This window comes from Ornithorhynchus anatinus, chromosome 6, assembly GCF_004115215.2.
Source record: "Ornithorhynchus anatinus isolate Pmale09 chromosome 6, mOrnAna1.pri.v4, whole genome shotgun sequence".
Classification (NCBI taxonomy): Eukaryota; Metazoa; Chordata; class Mammalia; order Monotremata; family Ornithorhynchidae; genus Ornithorhynchus; species Ornithorhynchus anatinus.
This window is the reverse complement of record NC_041733.1, coordinates 46488361-46510521: the sequence shown is the minus strand read 5'-3', so window position 1 is coordinate 46510521 and position 22161 is coordinate 46488361. Positions and strand designations below refer to the sequence as shown.

General features: G+C 69.2%; 1 protein-coding gene across 1 annotated transcript; it reads left to right on the top strand.

Moving 5' to 3' along the window:
* The first annotated feature begins 520 nt into the window (after positions 1 to 520).
* EFNB1 (ephrin B1) lies at positions 521 to 10470 on the top strand. Its single transcript, XM_029067084.2, has 6 exons — positions 521 to 909; positions 7203 to 7480; positions 8729 to 8821; positions 8937 to 9068; positions 9936 to 10164; positions 10236 to 10470. Exons 1-6 carry the CDS (start codon positions 782 to 784, stop codon positions 10402 to 10404), a joined length of 1029 nt encoding a protein of 342 aa, XP_028922917.1. The 5' UTR covers positions 521 to 781; the 3' UTR covers positions 10405 to 10470.
* The last annotated feature ends 11691 nt before the right edge of the window (positions 10471 to 22161 follow it).

Genomic DNA, 22161 nt, shown 5'->3' with positions numbered 1-22161 from the left:
AGGCAGAGACCCCCGCAGCGTGAGGCCCAGGGAGAAGGGAGGGGGGGGAGGGGTCTCTCCTCCGCCCCCCCCTTCCTCCCTCCCTCCCCCCGGGGTGGGGGGAGGGGAGGGGCCCGCACGTGGCGGGACGCGCCTGCGCGGCGGCGGTCGGCCGGTCGGCCGGCGCGGCTCCTTTAAGGGCGGGCGCTCGCCCCTCCCCCGCCCCCGGGGAGGGGGGAGGGGAGGGGCGCGGGGGGGGGGGCGTGTCCTGCGGGCGAGGACCCCGGGAGGCGGCCTCCCATTGGCGGCGGGCGCGGGGGCTGCCCCGGGGCGCGCCTGAGCCGGGGACTACAGCCGCCGGCCGGGCGGGGGGCTCGGCTGTGCGCGCGGGGCGGGCGAGGCCGCGGGATCGGCCGGGCGCGCGTGGGGCTCCCGCCGGGACCCCCGACCCACGCAGCCCCCTCCCCTCCCGTCCCGTCCCGTCTCGTCCCCCCGCCTCCCCCCGCCGCCCCGGCCCTCGCCGCCAGGGGGCGCGCCGCGCCCGCCGCCCCCGCATGGATCACGCCTCCGCCCTCGACGCCCGAGGCTGAGCGGGACCGAGCGAGCGAGCGAGCGGGCGGGCGGGCGGGCGGACGGAGGGAGGTCGCAGGGACGGAGGGAGGGAGGGAGCGACGGACGGGGCCTCCTCCCGATGGGGGCGAAGGCGGGGGCCTGAGCCGAGCGGGGCCGGTCCTTGCGGGGCCCGGCGGGGGATGGGGGCCTGAGCGGCGGGGCTCCGGCGGGGCGGGAGGCCGCGCGGACCATGGGCCGGACCGGGCGGCGCCCGGCGGGACGCTGCTGGCTGCTGGGGCTGGCGCTGACCCTCTGCGGGCTGGACGCGCCGCTCGCCAAGACCCTGGAGCCCGTCGCTTGGAGCTCGCGCAACCCCAAGTGAGTGCGCGCCGGGGGGGGGGCGGGCGGGCGGGCGGGGGGGGGCCCGGCCCGGCCCGGCCCGGGGTGCCGCCCTCCCTCCCCTCCCCTCCCCTTCCCGGCCCGGGCCCGGCGGGGGGTCGCGGGGGAGGGGGCGCCCCGACCCCCTCGCTCTCCCTCCCTCCCTCCCTCCCTCCCCCAACGGCCCGGGGCGGACACGCGACACAAAGACCACCGGGCGGGGGAGCGGGGGCTCCGGCTGCCTTTGTCCGCCCGGGGGGCTCCCGGTCGGGCCCGGAAGCGGGGACCCCCCCCCCGCCCCCGATCCTCGCCCGCCGGGGGGTCCCCGCCCCCCTTCGGGGAGGGGGAGGACGGCGGGGGGGGGGGGTCCGGGCCCTCCCCACCCCCTCCGAGACCCCCGAGGGGGGGGGGAAACTGAGGCAGAGGCGGCCCCCGCCCCGCGGGGAGGGCGGGGGAGAGTGGGGAGGGGGCGCCGGGCCGCGCGGGCCCCGACTCCGGGGGCCGAGCGCTCGGGTCCGTCCCAGCGCTTCGAACGGGGCCCGGCCCGTCGTCGGCCCCCGATGGGGCCTCGGTTTCCCCCAGCCCGAGTCCGGCCGGCCGGGGGGGCGGAGGGAGGGGGCGGCCGGAGTTCCCGGGACCCCGCTCGACTTTCTCGGGGGTGGGGGGAGGGGCCGCGGGGCGCATCTCGGCCCGCGGCGGCCAATTCCCCGAGTCCCGCCCCCGGATTTGGGGGGACGGACCCCCCCCCCCGCCCCCTTCCCCGGGCCTCCCTCGAGGCGGGGTCCCGAGGACGGCGGGCTCCCCCGGAGGGGAGCGAGAGCCTCCCCCGGCCTGGAGGCCCCCCGAGTTTGGGGGGCGCCCCTCCGAGGGGGCGGGAGGGGTTCCCCCGCCACCTGCGCCCCGGCCGTGCCCACGCCCGAGCCTGGCACGGCCCCTCCCTCCCTCTGCCCGGGGCGCAGGGCGCGGGGCGCGGCGGGGCGCGGCGCCCGGTGACTCAGGGGGCCCCCCGGAAGGGCCCGACCCCCTCCTCCCCCCGGCCCCGGCCTCCTCACTCCGTCGTCCTACTTAGTGAGCGCCTCCCGGGCCCGGGGTACCGCGCCGGGCGCTCGGGACCCTCCTGGCCACGTACCGGACGCCTTCCCCGCCCCGCCCCGCCACGGGGGTGCCGTCTGGAGGATCCCCCCCCCCGGGGGGACCCCCTCCTCCCCGGCCCCCGGACTCCTCGGGCGATCGTCCTACTTACTGAGCCCCTCCCGGGCCCGGGGTACCGCGCCGGGCGCTCGGGACCCTCTCGCGACGTAGCGGACGCCTTCCCCGCCCCGCCAAGGGGGTGCCGTCTGGGGGATCCCCCCCCCCCCCCGGGACACCCCCCCCGTCCTTCTCTGCCAAAGGCCCCGGCGGAGGGGGCCGCGATAGACCCCCCACCCCAAGGCGGGCCTCGCCCTGGAAGGTGCCGGGGTCAAAGGTCGCCCCTCCGGGAGCCGCCCTGCGGCCACCCGGGAGGCGTCCCCCCCTTCCTCCTCCTCCCCCACCTACCTGCGAGGTCCGGGCCGTGACCCTCCCGCAGGGGGGCGACGGGGTCACGGTCCCCGGCCGGGAGGGGGGGGGGGGTCTCCCCTCCACCCCGTTCCTCGGGGGGCGAACCCCGGTCGCGCCGTCACCGCCGGCGGTGCCCGGACTCCCTCCCTCGCGCCGCGTCGATCCCGTTAGGGCCGAGGGAGGGGCTCCGTCCGGGGGGGCGGCGGGGAGGGGGGGCTCCCGGCCGGTCGGAGGTTTCGGGGGGCGGGCCGCGCGTGGGGGCCCGGGACCGCCCCCGGGGTCCGGCCGGCCCTGCCCTCGGCGCGGGCGCGTCTGGCCGTCCCCCCGGTGATCCGCGACCCGGGGGTCCCGCCTGGGCCGGCCGGGGGGCCGGGGGGCGCGCCGCCCGCCGTCCCGCGGTGTAGTTTTCCGTTACGGTATTTAAGCGCCCCCCCGGGTGCCGGGGACCCTGCCGGGCGCCGGGGCGGATCCGGGCCCGTCGGCTTGGACGGGGTTCCCGTCCCTCGGGGGGCTCCCGGCGTTTTTTGCGTGGCGTTTAAGCGCTTACCGTGTGCCCGGCGCCGTATCGAGCGCTGGGGTGGAAGCGAAGCTAAGCAGGTGGGACGATAGTCCCCGTCCCTCGTGGGGCTTGTGGTTTTTTTTTTTTTTAACGGCATTCGAGCGCTTACTACGGGCCGGGCGCCGTACCGAGCGGTGGGGTGGATCCGAGTTGATCGGGTAGGGCGGAATCCCCGTCCCCGACAGGGCTCTCGGTACTTTTTCCGGCATCGCTTGGGCGCTCGCGCTCGGGCCGGGCGCTGAACTGAGCGCCGGGGCAGATCCGGGCTCCTCGGGTCGGACGCGGTCCCCGTCCCTCTTCGCCCCCGTTTAACCGACGGGGTAACCGAGGCCCAGAGGAGTCGAGCGACCCAGGCCCAGAGGAGTCGAGCGACCGGCCCGGCCGAGATGAGCGGCGGAGGCCGGATGAGAACCCGAGTCCTTCCGACTCCCGGGCCCGGGCTCGGCCCGCCGGGCCGCGCTGCTTCTCGTCCGACCTTGCCGGGCTGCCCTCTCCGGGGGCACCGCGGCCTCTCGGTCCGGGGGACCCCCTCCTCCCGCCCCGCGCCGGGTCCCCCCCCCCGGCCGATCCGGGGCCCGGAGGGGGGCCCGGGCCGGGTCCGGGGGCGACCTTCGGCCCTTCCCCCTCCCGGCTTAGGTGTCTCTTCCTGCCGGGCTCTTATCTGATGTAACCGAAGCCGGGCGGCAGGGGGTGGGGCGCCGCCGTGCCTCGGTGCCCCCGCCCCGGGTCCGGGCCTCGCCCGGCCCGGGAGCCGGGCCAACCGGGTCCCCCGGGCCCCCCCGACGCCCCCCGGGGGGTCGGGGGGGGTCTCCCGCGAAGCCCCTCCCCGGGGCCGGCGGGCTCCGGCCGGGGTGGCGGCCCCGGGCGAGGGGTCGGGGGGTGGGGGGTCCCGCCCCGAGGCGGGCGACCCGGACGGGTCGGTCCTGGCCCGGTCCGACCTCGTCGAGCCCCCTCCTCCGGCCCGGGACGGAGCCAGGGTCTAGCGGCCCGGCGGCGGCGTGGCCGGAGCCCGGGCCCGGAGGGCGGGAGGTCACGGGTCCTCCCCGCCCGGGCCCCTCCGCTCGCCCGCCGGGTGACCTTGGGCGGGTGGCCTCGCTTCTCTGGGCCGCGCCTCCCTCGTCCGGAAAGCGGGGACGGGGTCCGCGAGCCCCGCGGGGGCCCGGGACGGCGTCCGACCCGACTCGGCCGGCCCCGCGCCCGGCGCTGGGTGCCCGGCCCCTAGCGAGCGCTTAACGGATACCGCCGCGTTGACGGCCGGAGTCACCGGGCGCTCCCGGCATCCCCTCGCCGCCACCTGCCCGCCCTCTCTGGCCCCGCGGGGTTACGGGGGTGGGGGTTGTGTGGTACCTCTGGCCTGGGGGGTGACGGCCTTGTGCCCGTCCAGGGGGTCATCTGGGGGCGGGTCCCGGGTCCGGCCAGGGTCCCCGGGGGTGACGGTTCCAGGCCCAGCGATTGGCGGGGGTGGGGGCCTGCGGTGAGGACATCCTGGGCCTGCTGTGGAGATGATGATAATAATAATGTTATAATAACGTTGGCATTCGTTAAGCGCTTACTACGTGCAGAGCGCCGTTCTAAGCGCCGGGGGAGATCCGGGGTCATCGGGTCGTCCCACGGGAGGCTCACAGTGAATCCCCATTTGACAGATGAGGTCACTGAGGCACAGAGAAGTGAAGGGACTCGCCCACGGTCACCCAGCTGACAAGCGGCAGAGCCGCGAGTCGAACCCATGACCCATGCCTCCGAAGCCCAGGCTCTTTCCACTGAGCCACGCTATAATGATGTCGGTATTTGTTAAGCGCTCACTGTGCGCGCAGCACCGTTCTAAGCGCTGGGGGAGAGACAGGGTCATCGGGTCGTCCCACGTGAGGCTCCCGGTGAATCCCCATTTGACAGATGAGGGAACTGAGGCACAGAGAAGTGACGTGCCCACAGTCACACAATAACGAGCACAGCGGTATCAGTTAAGCGCTTACTATGCGCCGGACTAAACGCCGGGGTGGAGACGAGCAGATCGGGTCGGACCCGGTCCCCGTCCCCTCTGGGGCTCACCGTCTCCATCCCCATTTTCCACGTGAGGGAACTGAGGCCCAGAGCCGTCAAGTGACTTGCCCGAGGTCACAGAGCAGTCGGGTGGTGAGGCAGGGATTAGAACCCATGACCTGCTGCCTACCCCGGCCCGGGCCCTAGCCACGACGCCATGAGGTCTCTGGGGATGAAGTCCCAGGCCTAGGGAGGGGTAACTTTGGGGGTGACGGTCCTGGGCCCCCAAGGGGTTTTTTAATTGGGGGGGGGGGTCCCGTCCTGAGCCTGGAGAGGGGGGTCTCGGCGGGTCACTCGAGGTGGGGACGGTTCTGGGGCCGGTGAGGGGGTCTCTGGGCGGTGACGGTCCCTCCATCTGGCAAGGGGGCCTCTGATGATGATAACGTCGGTATCTGTTAAGCGCTTACTATGCGCCGAGCACCGTTCTAAGCGCCGGGGGAGATCCGGGGTCATCGGGTCGTCCCACGTGAGGCTCACGGTCTTCATCGCCATTTTACAGATGAGGGAACTGAGAGCCCAGAGAAGCGAAGTAATAATAATGTTGGTATCCGTTAAGCGCTCACTATGGGCCGAGCACCGTTCTAAGCGCCGGGGTAGACACAGGGGAATCGGGTCGTCCCACGTGGGGCTCACGGTCTTGATCCCCATTTTACAGAGGAGGGAACCGAGGCACCGAGAAGTTAAGTGACTCGCCCAAAGTCACACAGCCGACAAGTGGCCGAGCCGGCGTTCGAACCCATGACCTCCGACCCCAAAGCCCGTGCTCTTTCCGCTGAGCCACGCTGCTTCCCAAGTGACTTGCCCAGAGTCACACAGCTGCCAAGTGGCAGAGCCGGGGGGCGGGGGTCTCTGGGGGTGCCATCCCAGGTCTGTTGTGCAGATCTTTGGGGATGAAGCCCCGGGCTTCATGAGGGGCATAAGAATAATGGTGATCATAGTTGTGCTATTTAACAAGGGTGGTATCCGTTAAGCGCTCGCTATGTGCCGAGCACCGTTCTAAGCGCCGGGGGAGATACGGGGTCATCGGGTCGCCCCACGTGAGGCTCCCAGTTAATCCCCATGTGACAGATGAGGGAACTGAGGCCCAGAGAAGTGAAGTGACTCGCCCACGGTCCCACAGCTGACAAGCGGCAGATCCGGGGGGCCGGGCACCGTACCCTGTAGAGAAGCAGCGCGGCTCTGTGGAAAGAGCCCGGGCCTGGGAGTCGGGGGTCATGGGTTCGAATCCCCGCTCTGCCCCTTGTCAGCTGTGGGACCGTGGGCGAGTCACTTCACTTCTCTGGGCCTCAGTTCCCTCATCTGTCAAATGGGGGTGAAGACCGTGAGCCTCACGTGGACAACCTCGCTCCCCTGCATCTCCCCCAGCGCTTAGGCCGGTGCTCTGCCCGAAGTAAGCGCTTAACAAGTACCGACATTATTACTAAGCCCCGGGGTGGATCCAAACGGATCGGGTTGGAGCCAGTCCCCGTCTCACGCCGGGCTCACCTTCGCCATCCCCATTTTACAGATGAGGGAAATGAGGCCCAGGGAAGGGAGGTGACTCCCCCCGAGGTCACGCGGCAGACCGGTCTGCGGGGGACGGTCCTGGGCCTAGCAGAGGGGTCTCTGGGGGTGACGGTCCCGGACACGGCGAGGGGGGTCTCCGGGGGGTGATGGAGTGTCTGGGGGGGGGGAAGGTCTCCGGGGTTCCCTGGAGGGGGGGATGGGCCCCGGCGGGAGGGGAGGGTCCCCGGGGCCGGCGGGGGGGTCTCCAGGGGCTCGGTGGGTGGGGGGGCGGGAGAGGGTCCTCTGGGGGTGTTGGACCCGGGTCCAGTGCGAGGGGGTCTCTGGGGGTGACGGTCGTGGGTCCACTGAGGGAGGGGGTCTCTGGGGGTGACGGGCCCAGTGACGACGGGGGGGAGGGTCTCGGGGGGGGGGGCGACGGCCTCAGGCCTGGCAAGAGAGAGTCTCCGGGGGCGAGGGTTCCGAGCCCGCCGAGGGCGTCTCCGGGGGCCCGCCGTCCCGGGTCCGAGGAGGGGAGCGTCCGGGGGCGACGGCCCGAGCCCGCCGGGGGCGTCTCCGGGGGCCCGGTGGTCTCAGGGCCGGGCGGGGGGGGGGTCTCCGGGGGGGGGGGGGGACTCCCGGCCCTGACGTCCCTCCCCTCCCCCCCGGGCAGATTCCTGAGCGGGACGGGGCTGGTGATCCACCCCGAGATCGGGGACAAGCTGGACATCACGTGCCCGCGGGCGGAGGCCGGCCGTCCGTACGAGTACTACAAGCTCTACCTGGTCCGGCGGGAGCAGGCGTCCACCTGCAGCACCGTCCTGGATCCCAACGTGCTGGTCACCTGCAACCGTCCCGACACCGAGATCCGCTTCACCATCAAGTTCCAGGAGTTCAGCCCCAACTACATGGGCCTGGAGTTCAAGCGCCATCAGGACTATTACATTACCTGTGAGTCCGGGGGCCCGGCGGCCCCCTCCCGCCGACGGCCCGCCGGCCGCGTGCCCGGCCCCGGACGGCGGAGCCCGGGCGGGGCCCGGCCCGCTCACGGTCGGACCGACCTCTCGTAGTTACCGGGCGCCTCCCGCCCGGGGGGCGGTGGACCGGACGCCCGGGAGAGGACCGGACGACGACGGGCCGCCCCCGAGGAGCCGACGGGCCGGAGGGGGAGGCGGACGGGAGGAGGAATCGCTAAGCGCCCGGGACAGCCGGCCGGCGGGCGCGCGCGCTCTGCCCACGGTCGGTCCGTCCGTGGTATTTGCCGGGCGCTCGGGAGGGGACCCCACGACGGAGTAGGCGGGCCAGATTCCCGGCCCCCGGGGACCCGACCGTCCGGAGGGGGACCCCGACGTTAAACGGCGATGCGGGGATCCCGGCTCCGGACGGCGGAGCTCGCCGAGAGGCGCGGACCTCCCGCCGGAGTCGGCGGCGCCGACGGCGTGCGCGGCACTGGGCCGGACGCCGGGGAGAGGACGACGCGACAGTTGGCGGACGCCTCCCCTGCCCACGACGGGCTCCCGGGGGCTGCGCCGGTGTAGGTGGGGGACGGGCGGGGGCTGGCCGGCTGGGGTCCTCTCCCAGGCGCCGAGCGCAACGCTCCGCGCACGGTAAGCGCTCGGTGAACACGATGGACTGCCCTGAGCGACGCGGGTGCGCGCGCCTGCGCCCGGGCGCTCCGATGATAATGACGGCATCGGTTAAGCGCTCACGACTCTGCCCCTTGTCAGCCGTGTGACTGTGGGCCGGTCGCTTCGCTTCTCTGTGCCTCAGTTCCCTCATCTGTGAAACGGGGACGAAGACCGTGAGCCTCACGTGGGACGACCTCATCCCCCTGTATCTCCCCCAGCGCTTACGACAGCGCTGTGCCCGTAGTAAGCGCTTAACAGACACCGACGTCATCACTACCACGCGCCGGGCGCCGTACTAAACGCTGGGGCGGATCCAAGCCGACGGGGTGGGACCCGGTCCCCGTCCCGCGTGGGGCTCGGGGCCTCCGCCCCCATTTTCCAGAGGAGGGAACCGAGGCCCGGGGAAGCGAGGCGACCGGCCCGGGGTCACCCGGCGGAGCCGGGATTAGAACCCAGGCCCGCGCTCCGCACGCGGTAAAGCGCTCGATAAATCGGATCTGAAGGGACGGATCGTTTCCCCGGGAACCTCCCGCCCGCGCCCCCTGACCCGCCCGTCCTCTGTCTCCCCCAGCCACGTCTAACGGGAGCCTGGAGGGGCTGGAGAACCGCGAGGGCGGGGTCTGCCAATCCCGCTCCATGAAAATCGTCATGAAGGTCGGCCAGGGTGAGTGCCCGCTTCCGGGGGGCGGGAGGGAGGGAGGGGGCGCCCCCCCCCCCGACCCCCCCACCGAGCCTGACCGCCGCGGGTGTCCGTCCCCCCCCACGTCTGCCCCCCCCAGACCCCAGCGGGGCCGGGCCGGAGCAGCCGGCCACCAGCCGGCCGAGCAAGGAGGCGGCCGATAACACGGTCAGGGTGGCCACCCAGGCCCCCCGGGGGGCCCGGCCCGCCGGCGGCCCGGACGGCAAACACGGTGAGTGCTCGCGTCGCCCCGCGGACCTCCCCGTCCCCCCCGCCCCCCGCGCCCCCGTTGGCCCGGCCCCCCGGCGGCCCCCCCGACGATAACCGGGAGGGCGGGAGACGACGCCGACGCTATCCGTCACGTCCCCGCCGTCGGAAGCCCGTGGGGCTCCCGGGCTCCGTCCCCATTTGACGGATGGGGGAAACCGAGGCCCGGAGGAGGACCCCCCCCCCCCCCCCGCCCAGACCCTCTCCGCTGACCTAAGTCCTCGCACCCTGCCCCCCTCCCCGGGGCGATCCCAGAACGGATCCCGCTCTCCCGGCACCCCCGACCCCCGTCCCGCTGACCTAAATCCCGCCGCGGGGAGAGGATCGCGGGATCTGTCGAGCGCGCGCCGTCCGGAGCGCGCCGGGGTGGAGACGGGGCCGTCGGGTGGTCCCGCGTGGGACCCGGCCCGTCTTCGGGCCCGTTTGACGGAAGAGAGGCCCGAGGCCCGGAGAAGCGGAGCGGCCGGCCCGAGGCGCCCCCGCCGGCGGACGGGCGGCGGAGCCGGGACCGGGACCCACGGCCTCCGGCTCCCGAGCCCGGCCACGCCGCCTCGCGCGGGGCGATCCCGCCGCCCCTCCCGCCTCGGGCCTTCCCGGCCCCGCCCCCCGCCCCCCGCCCCCCGGGGCGATCCCGACAATACCCATCGCCCGTGGCGTCGGTTAAGCTCCCGCTACGCGCCGGGCCCCGTCGCCCACCGCCGGGCCGGGCGGAGGGAGACCGAGCCCCCGTCCCAGGCGGGACCCCCGGCCCCCGGCCCCGTCCTCCGGCCCGTGCCCCCGCGCCCCGGCCCGCCGTTGAACCGCCGCCCCGCTCCTCCCTCCCCCCCGGCAGAGACGGTCAACCAGGCGGGCGGCGCGGGCGGCGGGGCCGCCGACGGCTTCTTCGGCTCCAAGGTGGCCGTGTTCGCCGCCGTCGGGGCCGGCTGCGTCATCTTCCTCCTCCTCATCATCTTCCTCACCGTGCTGCTGCTGAAGCTGCGGAAGCGCCACCGCAAACACAGCCAGGCCCGGGCGGCCGCCCTGTCCCTGCGCACGCTGGCCGGGCCCGGCCCCAAGGGCGGCCTCGGGGGGCTGGGCCTGGGCGGCGGCGGGCCGGGCCCCGGCGGCGGGGGCCCGGCGGCGGCGGGGGGCCCGGGGGCACGGCGGGCACCGAGGCCAGCGACATCATCATCCCCCTCCGGACTGCCGAGAACAACTACTGCCCTCACTACGAGAAGGTCAGCGGCGACTACGGCCACCCCGTCTACATCGTCCAGGAGATGCCCCCCCAGAGCCCCGCCAACATCTACTACAAGGTCTGACCGGCCGCCGCCTCCTCCGGGGACGCCCGCCGGACGGCCCCGGCGGGCGTCCGCCCCCCGCCCGCTCTCCCGGGCGCCGCGCCGGGGGCCGGCGGGGGCGGCGGGGAGGGCGGCGCCCGCCCGGACGCCGACGGACCCTCGGACCACCCCCCCCGCCCGCCGCCCCCGCGCACATCTCACCGCCATCGCCCCCCCCCTTTTTTTTTTTGTCGTCGTCGTTTTTTTAAAAAACTCTTTGTGTTCACCATCGGTCGACTCGTTTGCATCCGTCTTCGAGGCTGGGGAGGGGGAGACCCGGGCCCGGGAGCCCCCGACCCGGGAGGGGGGCGCCGGCCCGGAGGGGATGGCGGGGGGGAGATCCGGATCCGGGGTCTCCACCGCCTCCCCCCGCCCCTCGGATCTCCCGCCTTCCTCCCGGAGGGGGGGGGTCGGGATGGGGGGGGGGGGGGACCCTCCCGTCCAACTCCCGGCCTCACAGGGTAATTAATGTGTTAATTGGCTGTTGCCACGGGAACTGGACGGGAACGAGGGGACGGGGAGGGGGGCCCGGCCGGGCACAGAAGTCTGGGGTCTTTGAGGGGAGGGCATCCGTCCACCCTGGGAGACCGGGGGACCCCCCCCGCCGTCCGACCCCTCCCCGGCGAGGAGTCGGGCCTGGGGGGTCGGTGGGAGGGGAGGACGGATGAACCCGGGTGTCCGGCCCGAGCCTCCCCCCCCGCCCCGCCCCCCCCACCCCGGACGGGACCCGTCCTCCGTCCGTCCCCCCCACCCCCGACTCGCAGCTGGTGCACTTTGAACCTAGAGCCGGCCCCCAGACCCTGATCGTCCGCCCCCCCCCCCACCCTCCCACCCCCCCAAAACTACAAAAAACCGGCTCCTCGCCCCCGCCCAAGGCTTCCTTTGTTCCAGGGCCCTTTTGTGCGTGTAAATACGAGTCTTTTTGGAAAAGGAATTATGTAAAAAAAAAAAAAAAACCCAACAAAAAAACCGTTTTGTACAAACTCTGAATTATTTTCTGGTTGCTTTTTCCTAGAAAAAAAATGAGACTAAAATAATTAACCACACCGACCCGGGTGTAAGATGGTGTCGTGTTGTCATGGGGGGGGGGGGAGGGGGGGAGGGGGGGAGAGGGGGAGGAACAAACACTGTGCGTACTGCCCTCTCCTCTTCCCCCGGGGACACGGCAGTTGGTGGGAGTCTGAGGGTTAATGAGAGACAGGTGTGTGTGTGTGTGAGAGAGAGAGAAAGAGAGAAAGAAAGAAAGGAAAAAAGCCGCGTGGCTTAGTGGGTAGAGGCCGGGCCTGGGAGTCAGAAGGCCCTGGGTTCCAATCCCGCCCCCACCACCGGCCGGGTGACCTCGGCCGAGCCGCTTCACTTCTCCAGCCCCTCCGTCCCCTCGTCTGGAAGACGGGGGACGGAGACCGCGAGCCCCACGGGGGACGGGGACCGGGTCCGACCCGATTAACTCGGATCCGCCCCGGCGCTCGGCACCTAGGAAGCCCTCGGCGATAACCGCGACGAGGGCATTTGAGCGCCGGCCGCGGGGCCGGCCCCGTGCCGAGCGCCGGGGGGGGGGGGGATCCAAGCGCGCCGGGGCGGACGCGGTCCCCGTCCCCCGTGGGCCCCCCGGTCTCCGTCCCCGTCTGACGGACGGGGGGAACCGAGGCCCGGGGGAGGGAGGTGACCGGCCCGAGGTCCCCCGGCGGGCGAGCGGCCGAGCCGGGATTAGAACCCGCATCCTCTGACTTCCTAGTCCGTGCTCTTTCCACACGCCGCCTCTCGCGTCGCCCTCAACCCCGACGCGTAGATCTTTAGCCGTTACGAACCGTTTATGTTTATACCGTCAACTCGTCCAGGGGCGGAGACCGTGAGGCCCGTCTCCTGCCGAGCCGTCCCCTCCGAGCGCTCGGTAGAGCGCTCTGCGCGCGGGCGGCGCTCGCCGAATAGGACCGACCGACCGCCGACTCGGTTGCACCGTCCGAGCCCGGCGAGCGCTCGCGACATACCGTCGGCTGAGCGGGCATTTAGTGGATTCGCTCGTGTCCGCCCCGGCGTTTAGTACGGCGCCTGGCGCCTAGGCGGCGCCGAGCAGACCCCGCCATTATTTCAGTTCTCTCTCCGTGCGGCCCTCTGTCCTAGGCGCCCGAGAGAGGGTGTTATAACGGAGGAGCGGGTGGACGCGTTCCCCGCCTACGAGCGGGCGTAAAAATAGACGGCAGATAAGGGAAGCGGCCAAGAATAAAGTCCCGAGGGCAGAAGCGGAGGGGAAGGCACAGCGGCTTGGCCGGAGTCAGGGAAGGCCTCCCGGAGGAGGCGGGCCTCCCCGAAGGGTTGGGAGGAGGGGAGAGCGCGCGGGGCCGGGGGTCGGCGCGAGGGGAGCGGAGCGCGCGGTTTCGGTCCGCGGGGCTCGGCCCATACTAAGCGCTTATTATCGTTGAAGGAAGGCGGCCCGTCCGTCGACGGCGTCTATCCAACGCCTACCGTGGGCGGGACTAAGCGCCGAAGCGGCGTGGCCTGGCGGGTGGGGCCCGGGCGTCAGAAGGGTCCCGGGTCCTCATCCCGGCTCCGCCGCCGGTCTGCCGGGTGACCTTGGGTGAGTCACTTCACTTCTCCGGGCCTCGGTTCCCTCCTCTGGAAAACGGGGATGGAGACCGTGAGCCCCTCGCGGGACGGGGACCGGGTCCGACCCCGTTCGCCTGTCTCCACCCCGGCGCTTAGAACGGCGCCCGGCGCATAGTGAGCGCTTCCCAGATACCGTCGTCGGCATCATCGTTAGTACGGCGGGGTTGGCGGGCGCCGTCCCCCGACCTCGATCTCCCAATCAACGGTGTTTATTCGGCGCTTACCGTGGGCTGAGCGGCCGTTCGTTCCGCCGTATCGGTGGCGCGCTTAGCGTCCAGGGCACTGTCCCCAGCGCTTGGGAGAGGACGGTGCCGCCCACTCGGTAGACGCGTTCCCTGCCTACGGACAGCTGACCGGGCCGGAAGGGGAGACGGATATTCACAGAAATGACAGGGAGGGGAAATTTCACAATATAAAAGCGCCCTTCGTCAAGGGAGGCAGAACCGGGGTGCGCAGCCAAGTGCTTAGGGGGGTTTAGACCCAAACCAGTGACTCTCCCCCTGCCATTTCAAGGCCTTACTGAGCGCCCGCCTCCTCCCGGAGGCCTTCCCCGCCCGAGCCCCCCGCTCTTCCTCATCTCCCCCTCCGTCCCGCGTCCCCCCGACTTTTCCTCCCTTCCTCCGTCCCGACCGCCTCCGTCCCCCTTCTTTCTTTCTCTTCCCACCCTCTCCCCGCCTCTAGACTCTCAGCTCCTCGTGGGCGGGGGATGTTTAGGGCTGTAGCCTCCTCTCCCAAGCGCTCGGTACAGAGCTCAGTAAGCGCTCGGTAAACCCGACCGACTGCATAATCCAGCAGATTGGAGGGAACAGGCCGGAGAGATGAGAGGTCAGGGAAGGATTCCCTGCCCACAGGAAGCTTCCCGCGCTTCCCAGATCCCTCCTCTGAAACTCCCATTCCCGCATACCACCCCTCCAAAGAAATCCTCTTCCCGGTGGCGCGCCTGACGGCCTTTCCTTTGAAGATAGTCTGCGGGGCCAAGGTCTTCTGGACAGATCTCTGATGTCGGTATGTGGGAACCTCATCCTTGAGCGTGTCCAGAGATAGCTGGAAATAGTTAGTTACTTGTTACTATTGCGGAGAGTCACTTGTTAAGTGCCTTCCTTGTCACGCCCGCTTACTATGTACCAGGCACCTTATTGAGCCCCGGGGTAGATCGGACAGAATCAGGTTGGACCCGGTCCCTGTCCCGCTCTCCATCCCCATTTTCCAGGTGAGGGAACTGAGGCCCGGAGAAGGGAAGTGACTCCTCGCCCGAGGTCACACAGCAGCGGCCAAGCGGCGGGGCCGGGATCAGAACCCGGATCTTCCCACTCCCGGCTCCGGGCTTCTTCCATCCATAATGATGACGTCGGTATCGGTCGAGCGCTCGCTATGTGCCCGGCACTGTTCTAAGCGCCGGGGTCATCGGGTCGTCCCACGTGAGGCTCACCGTTAATCCCCATTTTACAGATGAGGTAACCGAGGCACAGAGAAGTGACTCGCCCACAGTCACACAGCCGACGAGCGGCAGAGCCGGGATTCGAACCCGTGACCGTTAGGCCGCGCCGCTTCTCCGGTGCCCACCCTGTGCCGATCGAGCGATCGGTACAACCGAACGGGCGGAGGCGGTCCCTGCCCACGAGGAGCTTGCCGGCCGGGGGCCGGGGGGGGAGACAGACGTTCGTATCGATCAATAAATCATCTATCTTAGGGAATTTAAGGATCCGGACGTAAGCGCTGTGGGGTGGGGGGCGGAGGGGAGCGAATATCAAATGTCCAAGAGTCACAGATCCAATCTGCAGAGACGAGCCAAACGCTGCCCTAAGCGCTGGGGTCCACCCGGGTTGTGATCGCGGCCCCGCCGCCTCTCGGCCCCGCGACCTCGCGCGAGTCGCCCGGCCTTCCCTTCGTTCGTTCGTTCCATGATGTTTTTTGAGCGGTTCCCGTGGGCGGAGCACTGCGCTAAGCATCTGGGAGAGGACGGTCCAACGGTGAAAGGACGCGTCCCCTGCCCCCGACGGACCTCAGGGTCCAGAGAGGGGGAGATGGACAGTAACGGAAAGAAAGAAATTAGACCTGTGGAGGTAAATGGAGAAAGGGAGGGGGAGAGGAGGGAAATAACGATAACAATAATAACGTTGGTATCTGTTAAGCGCTTACTATGTGCAGAGCACCGTTCTAAGCGCTGGGGGAGACACGGGGTCATCGGGTCGTCCCACGTGAGGCTCACGGTCTTCATCCCCATCGTCCGGATGAGGTCACCGAGACCCAGAGGGGTGAAGGGACTCGCCCCCGGTCACCCGGCTGGCTAGCGGCAGAGCCGGGATTCGAACCCGTGACCTCCGACTCCCAAGCCCGGGCTCTTTCCACTGAGCCACGGTGGGGGGCTTAGTCGGGGAAGGCCTCCCGGAGGAGACGGGCCTTCCGTAAGGCTCTGGACGGGAGAGGGGAGAGTCATCGTCTGCATCTCTCTGGGTCTCGGTTCCCTCATCCGTACAATGGGGACGGAGACCGTGAGCCCCACCGTGGGACGACCCGGTACCTCCCCCGGCGCTTCGGACGGCGCCCGGCCCGTAGCGAGCGCTTGATAGACGCCATTTAAAAAAACGACGACGAACCCTCAGACCGGGGCTCAGCGTCCAGGGACCTTAGGCGACCCGCCCGGGATTCGAACCCTTGCGCTCGGCACCGTCGGCGCCCCGTTCCGACCGGCCCGGCTCGTCCGGTGGGGTTTCGAACGCGGGCCCGGTGCCAAGATCCGGCCGCTCCTGCTCCGCAGCTGGCGTGTGCCGCGTGTGCGCGTCGGCCAGCTGGCGTCGCGCTCCGTGTGTCGCCCGCGCGCGGCGCCGCGCGCGGGCACGGGGCGGCCCCGGGCTCCCCGGGGGCCGGTTGGCCGCGAGCGATTCCACGCTGGTCGGCCCTCAGTGGGTGAGCCGTTCTACACTCGTCCGTAGTGTAGGATGTGCCTAGGTGCGGGTAATCGATGATGATGATGATGATCATTCTGGTTCCTGTTAAGCCCTCGCTAGGTGCCATGCACCGTTCTGAGCGCCGGGGTAGACACGACCGTCATCAGCTTGGCCCCCGCGGGGCTCACGGTCTTCATCCCCATCTGACAGATGAGGGAACTGAGGCCCGGAGAAAAATAATAATAACGATAATAATAATGATGACGATAATAACTGGGTATCTGTTAAGCCCTTACTAGGCGCCAAGTAATAATAATAATAATAATGTTGGTATCTGTTAAGCGCTTACTATGTGCAGAGCACTGTTCTAAGCGCTGGGGGAGACACGGGGGAATCAGGTTGGCCCACATGGGGCTCACAATCTTAATCCCCATTTTACAGATGAGGTAACTGAGGCCCAGAGAAGTCAAGTGACTTGCCCACTTAACGGTACCACTTAACGGTACTGTTCTAAGCGCCGGGGTAGACACGAGGTCATCAGGTTGGCCCCCGCGGGGCTCACGGTCTTCATCCCCATCTGACAGATGAGGGAACTGAGGCCCGGAGAATAATAATGATAATAATAATAATAAATCTGGTATCTGTGAAGCCCTTGCTAGGCGCCCAGCACCGTTCTAAGCGCCGGGGTAGACGGGAGGTCATCAGGTTGGCCCCCGTGGGGCTCACGGTCTCCGTCCCCATTTTCCAGAGGAGGGAACGGAGGCCGAGAGCAGCGAAGCGACTCGTCCGAGGTCACCCGGCAGACAAGGGGTGGAGCCGGATTTAGAACCCACGTCCTCTGACTCCCAGGCCACTAGACCGTGCTCCTCGTCTGTTCACGGTACTCGCTGAGCGCTTAGTATGTGCCCGACACTGTTCCGAGCGCGGGGGTGGATCCAAGCAAATGGGGTCGGACACGGCCCTCTGTCCCGCCTGGGGCTGGCCGTCTCCATCCCCATTTGACAGATGAGGGGACTGAGGCCCAGAGAAGCGAAGCGACCGGCCCCAAGTCACCCAGCTTTCGTTCAGTTTCGTTTAGTTCGGTCCCCTCGTTTAAGAGGAGCGGCGTGGCTCGGTGGAAAGAGCCCGGGCTTGGGAGTCGGAGGTCGTGGGTTCTAATCCCGGGCTCCGCCGCTTGCCAGCCGGGTGACTTTGGGCACGTCGCCTAACTTCTCGGTGCCTCAGTTACCTCATCTGGAAAATGGGGATTAAAGCTGTGAGCTCCAGGTGGGACAACCTGATCACCTTGTATCCCCCCAGCGCTTAGGACGGTGCTCTGTTTTAAGCGCTTAACAAATAGCAAATACCCGGCTGACGAGCGGGGATTCGAACCCACGGCCTCCGACTCCCAAGCCCGGGCCGCTTCTCAAGGAAGCCATGGCGGGCAGGGGGTGGATCCTCAAATCCCCCCACCCCATGCCGCCCCGGGACAACTGACCGAGGGGGTGCGGGGCGAGGGGTGCGCGGGCCGGGCGGCACCTGTGCCCCCCGCGTGCCCCCGGCGCCCGCCCGCCCGGTGGGTCCGAGGGGGCCGGGCCAGGCTTGGGGGGGGGGGAGCGCGGGGGTCTCCCGGCCCCTCGGGGCTTTTCTTGCTCCGGGAAGGAGAATTCCAGAAGAGAGGCCCAGCTGGGAAGCAGCTGCTCCGCAAATTCGTCCTTCCTGCGGAACCCCCCGCCCCCCCCCCCCCCATTCACACACACGGCCTCACACTCACAGACATACACACACACACACACCCCCAACACACGCAGCTTCCCACCCTCACACGCACACACACGGCCTCTCACACACAACCTCAGAAACACACACGCCAACACACGCAGCTTCACACCCTCACACACACACAGAGCCTCTCACACAACCTGATACACACATGCCATCACAGGCAGCTTCACACCCTATCACACACACACACACACACAGCCTCAGCTACACACACGCCATCACACGCAGCTTCCCACCCTCTCACGCGCACACACACACACACACACAGAGCCTCTCACACACAACCTCAGATACACACACGCCATCCCAGGCAGCTTCACACCCTCACACAGCCTCACACACAGCCTCAGAAACACACACGCCAACACACGCAGCTTCACACCCTCTCACACACACACACGCCCAGCCTCTCACATACAACCTCAGATACCCACACACCCCCTCCCCACGCGGCCTCACACACACAACCTCAGACACCCCCTCCCACACACGCCAAAACGGACACACAAAGCCTCAGACACCGCCCCCCCCCACGGCCTCAGACACACAAAGGCACACACACACCGACACACCCAGCTTCAGACGCACACACTCCCGGCCTCAGACGCACAACCTCACACACACACACCCCATTACGCACATCGCTTCAGGCCCGCACCCACAGCCTCAGACCCACACCAACACACGCAGACACACAACCTCATACATCCACACGCATTCGCACAGAGCCTCAGACACACACAAACGCCGACACACACCCAGCCTCGGACACACACGCACCCCGACACACTCATGGCCTCACCCACACGGCTTCAGACACACACAGGGCCTCACACACACCCCCACACCAACGCACCCAGGGCCACCCCCCCAACACACAGACGCACACGGCCTCTCTCACAAACGCACACACGCAGCCTCAGACCCGCACACCCCGATCCCCCCACGCAGCCGCTCCTTCACAACCGCAAACCCCCACGCACCTCGAGGCCTAAACCAGGGACGAGCCTCTGTCCGCAGGGGCCCCCACACTTGGAGGCCACGATCTCACGATTTGGAGGCCAAGATCTCACGATTTGGAGGCCAAGATCTCACGATTAGGAGGCCACCATCGCACGATTTGGAGGCCAAGATCTCACGATTTGGAGGCCACGATCTCACGATCCATCTTGTCGATCCGGAAGGACACGACGCGAATATTTCGGCCTGGCCCCGCTCGCCAAGCCCGCCGCCCACCTCCCTGCCGTTCGTTCACTTCTCTGGGCCTCGGTTCCCTCATCTGTAAAATGGGGATGTAATCCGTGAGCCCCACGGGGGACAACCTGCTGACCCCGTAGCTACCCCGGCGCTTAGAACAGTCCCTGGCACACGATAAACGCTTAACAAAATACCATCATCATCGTCATTATTATTATTACTATTACGGGAGCTGGGTGGAAGCAAGGCTGGAAAGCGGGGCGGGGGAAAAGCATGGAAAAGGAGAGAGGGGAGGGGGTAGGAAGACTCCAGCCCCCGCCCTTCTCCCCCAGTGATATTCATTCATTCAGTCGTACTTATTGAGCGCTTACTGTTTGCACGGCGCTGCGCTAAGCGCTTGGGAAAAAACGATACAGCAATCAGGCGAGACAATCCCTGCCCACACCGGGCTCACGGTCCAGACGGCGGGGCCGGGGGAGGCGGACGTCAGTACAAACCAACGGCGTGGCCAACGAGCCCGGGAGTCGGAAGGTGCCGGGTTCTGATCCCGGCCCCGCCACCCGTCTGCCGGGTGACCGCTTCGCTTCTCCGGGCCTCGGCGACCTCGCCTGGCAGGCGGGGACGAAGACCGCGAGCCCCACGCGGGACAACCCGATGACCCCGTATCTCCCCCAGCGCTCAGAACGGTGCTCGGCGTACGGTAGGCGCTTAACGAACGCCACCGTGACTATTCTAATCAGACGGCGACGGAAATGAATAAAATCGGTCCTCTCTCCCTGAGCGTCCCCGGCCCCCGTCCCTCCTCCGGACTGGAGCGAACCTGGACTCTCTGGCCCGATTTTCCCACCTCTACTGGGGTCCGGGGGCGTTTCCGGGGCGGGGGGCTTGAGGCCGCAGGAATAGTAATAATACTACTAATGATGACGACGACGGTCTCTGTTAAGCGCTCCCTACGTGCCAGGCACCGTGCTGAGGCCCGGGACAGCTACGGGGTCAGCGGGTCGTCCCCCTTCGACGGATGAGGCCGCCGAGGCCCGGGGAAGCCAAGCGGCCGGCCCGAGGTCCCCCCGCGGACGAGTGGCGCGGTGGGATTCGAACCCACGGCCTCCGGCTCCCCACCCGCTAGGCCTCGCTGCTTTTCTGGGGAGCCGGAGACCAGGCCGGAGAGAGCCGTGGAGGCGGAGGAGGGAGGAGCGGGGAGCGGGGAGGAGGGGAGCGGGGGACCCTCCTCGGATTTTGGCCGCGGCCTACGCTTCCCTCCCCGCCCCCAACTCGGGACTATTTGCTGAAGGAGCAGAAACACCACCGGCCTCCCGCAGACCTCAACCCAGATTCCCAGGGACCGGCTGGGGAGGCTGGGGGGAAGGGGGCTGAGGGGGGGGCCGGGGCGGGGGGGGGAGGTGGTGGTCTCCACCCTCTTCCGCTCTTCCCTGCCGGGAAGGGCCGGGAAAAATGAGGGGAGGGGGTTGGCCGGGGTTGGCCCGGGATGCAGGACCCCAGAAAAGGAGAGAGGGGGAGGGGGCGACGCTGCTGGTCCGCTCTGAACCCCGCAGCCCGGAGAGGCCTCCCCCCTGCCCCAAACTGGGGGTCCCGGTCCCCCTCCAGAACCTCCCTGGGATCCCCCCAGTCCCCACAAAGCCTCCCGGGGGTCCCCAGCCCCCCAAACCTGCCTGGGGATCCCTAGAACCGCTCTGGGACCCCCTCATCCCCCCCAACCTCCCCGGGGTCCCCAGTCCCCCCAGAATCTCCCTGGGACCCCAGCCCCCCCAGGAAAACCTCCTAGGGTTCCCACCTTCCAGAGAACGTCCCTGGGACCCCCCCACCACCACTTCAAAACCTCCCAGGGTGTCCCCAGTCACCCCCAGAACCTCCTCGGGGCTCCCCCAGTCCCCATAAAACCTCCCGGAGGTCCCCAGCCCCTACAGAATCTCCCTGGGACCCCCCAGTCCCCCAAACCCCAGGGAGATCCCCAGAACCTCTCTGGGACCCCCTCGGCCCCCCCAAAAGCCTCCCGGGGGGGTTCCCAGTCCCTCCAGGACCTCCCCGGGACTCCTCCCAACCTCCCAAAAACTTTCCCGGGGTCCCCAGTCCCCCCAGAACCTCCCTGGAACCACAGCCCCCCCAGAAAATTCCCAGTATTCCCAGTCCCCCCCAGCACCTCCCTAGTACTCCCCCAACCCCCCAAAAAACCTCTCAGGGGTTTCCCAGTCTCTCCAGGACCTCCCTGGGACTCCCCCAGCCCCCCCAAAAGCTTCCCCAGTCCCCCCAGAACCTCCCCGGGACCACAGCCCCCTCCAAAAAACTCCCAGAACCTCCCGGGGACACCCCCAGCCCCTCCCCCAAACCTCTCGGGGGTCACCCAGTCCCCCCAGGACCTCCCTGGGACTCCCCCAGCCCCCCCCCAAACTTCCCCAGGGGTCCCCAGTCCCCCCAGAACCTCCCTGGGACCACAGACCCCCCCCAAAAAACTCCCAGGATGCCCCAGTCCCCCCCCCAGAACCTTCCCGGGACTCCCCGCAGCCCCCCCAAAAACCTTCGAGGAGTTTCCCAGTCCCCCCAGAACTTCCCTGGGCCTCCCCTAGCCCCCCCAAAACCTCCCAAGGGGTCCCCAGGCCCTCCCCACACTCCAGTCCGCCGGTCCCCCAACCCCCCCGCCCCCCCCCCGAGGTCCGGGCAGGGGCACAGTGTCTGGGGCAGGGGCGGGGGCCGGCGGGGCCGGGGGTTCCTGGTGGGAGGTGGGAATCCTCGGGTGGGGCCTGGGGGGTCCTGGCGGCCTTCCTGGAGGCTCCTCCCGGCTCCCAGGGAATGTGGGTTATGTCTGGGAACACCCAGCCGGAGGACGACCCGCCCCCGCCCCCCCACCCCGGGCCTCTGCCTCCTCCTGCTCCCTCTCCGGTCCCCCAGTGCTCCCCCGGTGCTCCCTCCGCCTTCATTCACTTCAAAGTACCTACTGAGCGCTCCCTGGGTGCCCAGCGCTGGACTGGGCGGTCGGGAGAGGACGATACAACAAACGGACTCATTCCCGGCCCACAGCGAGCTGACGGTCCAGCCCGCTGTGGGCACGGGTTGTCTCTATTTGTTGCTGAACCGTACTTCCCAAGCGCTTAGTACAGTGCTCTGCACACAGCGAGCGCTCAATAAATACAAGTGAACGGATGGAGGGGAAGACAGGCAGGAAGAGAAATCAGTAAACTTCTCACCGGGCCTCCATGTTCCGGCCCGGCGCGCCCTCCCTCCTCAAATCCGACAGCCCCCCGCTCTCTCCCCCTTGCAACGCTTACTGAGC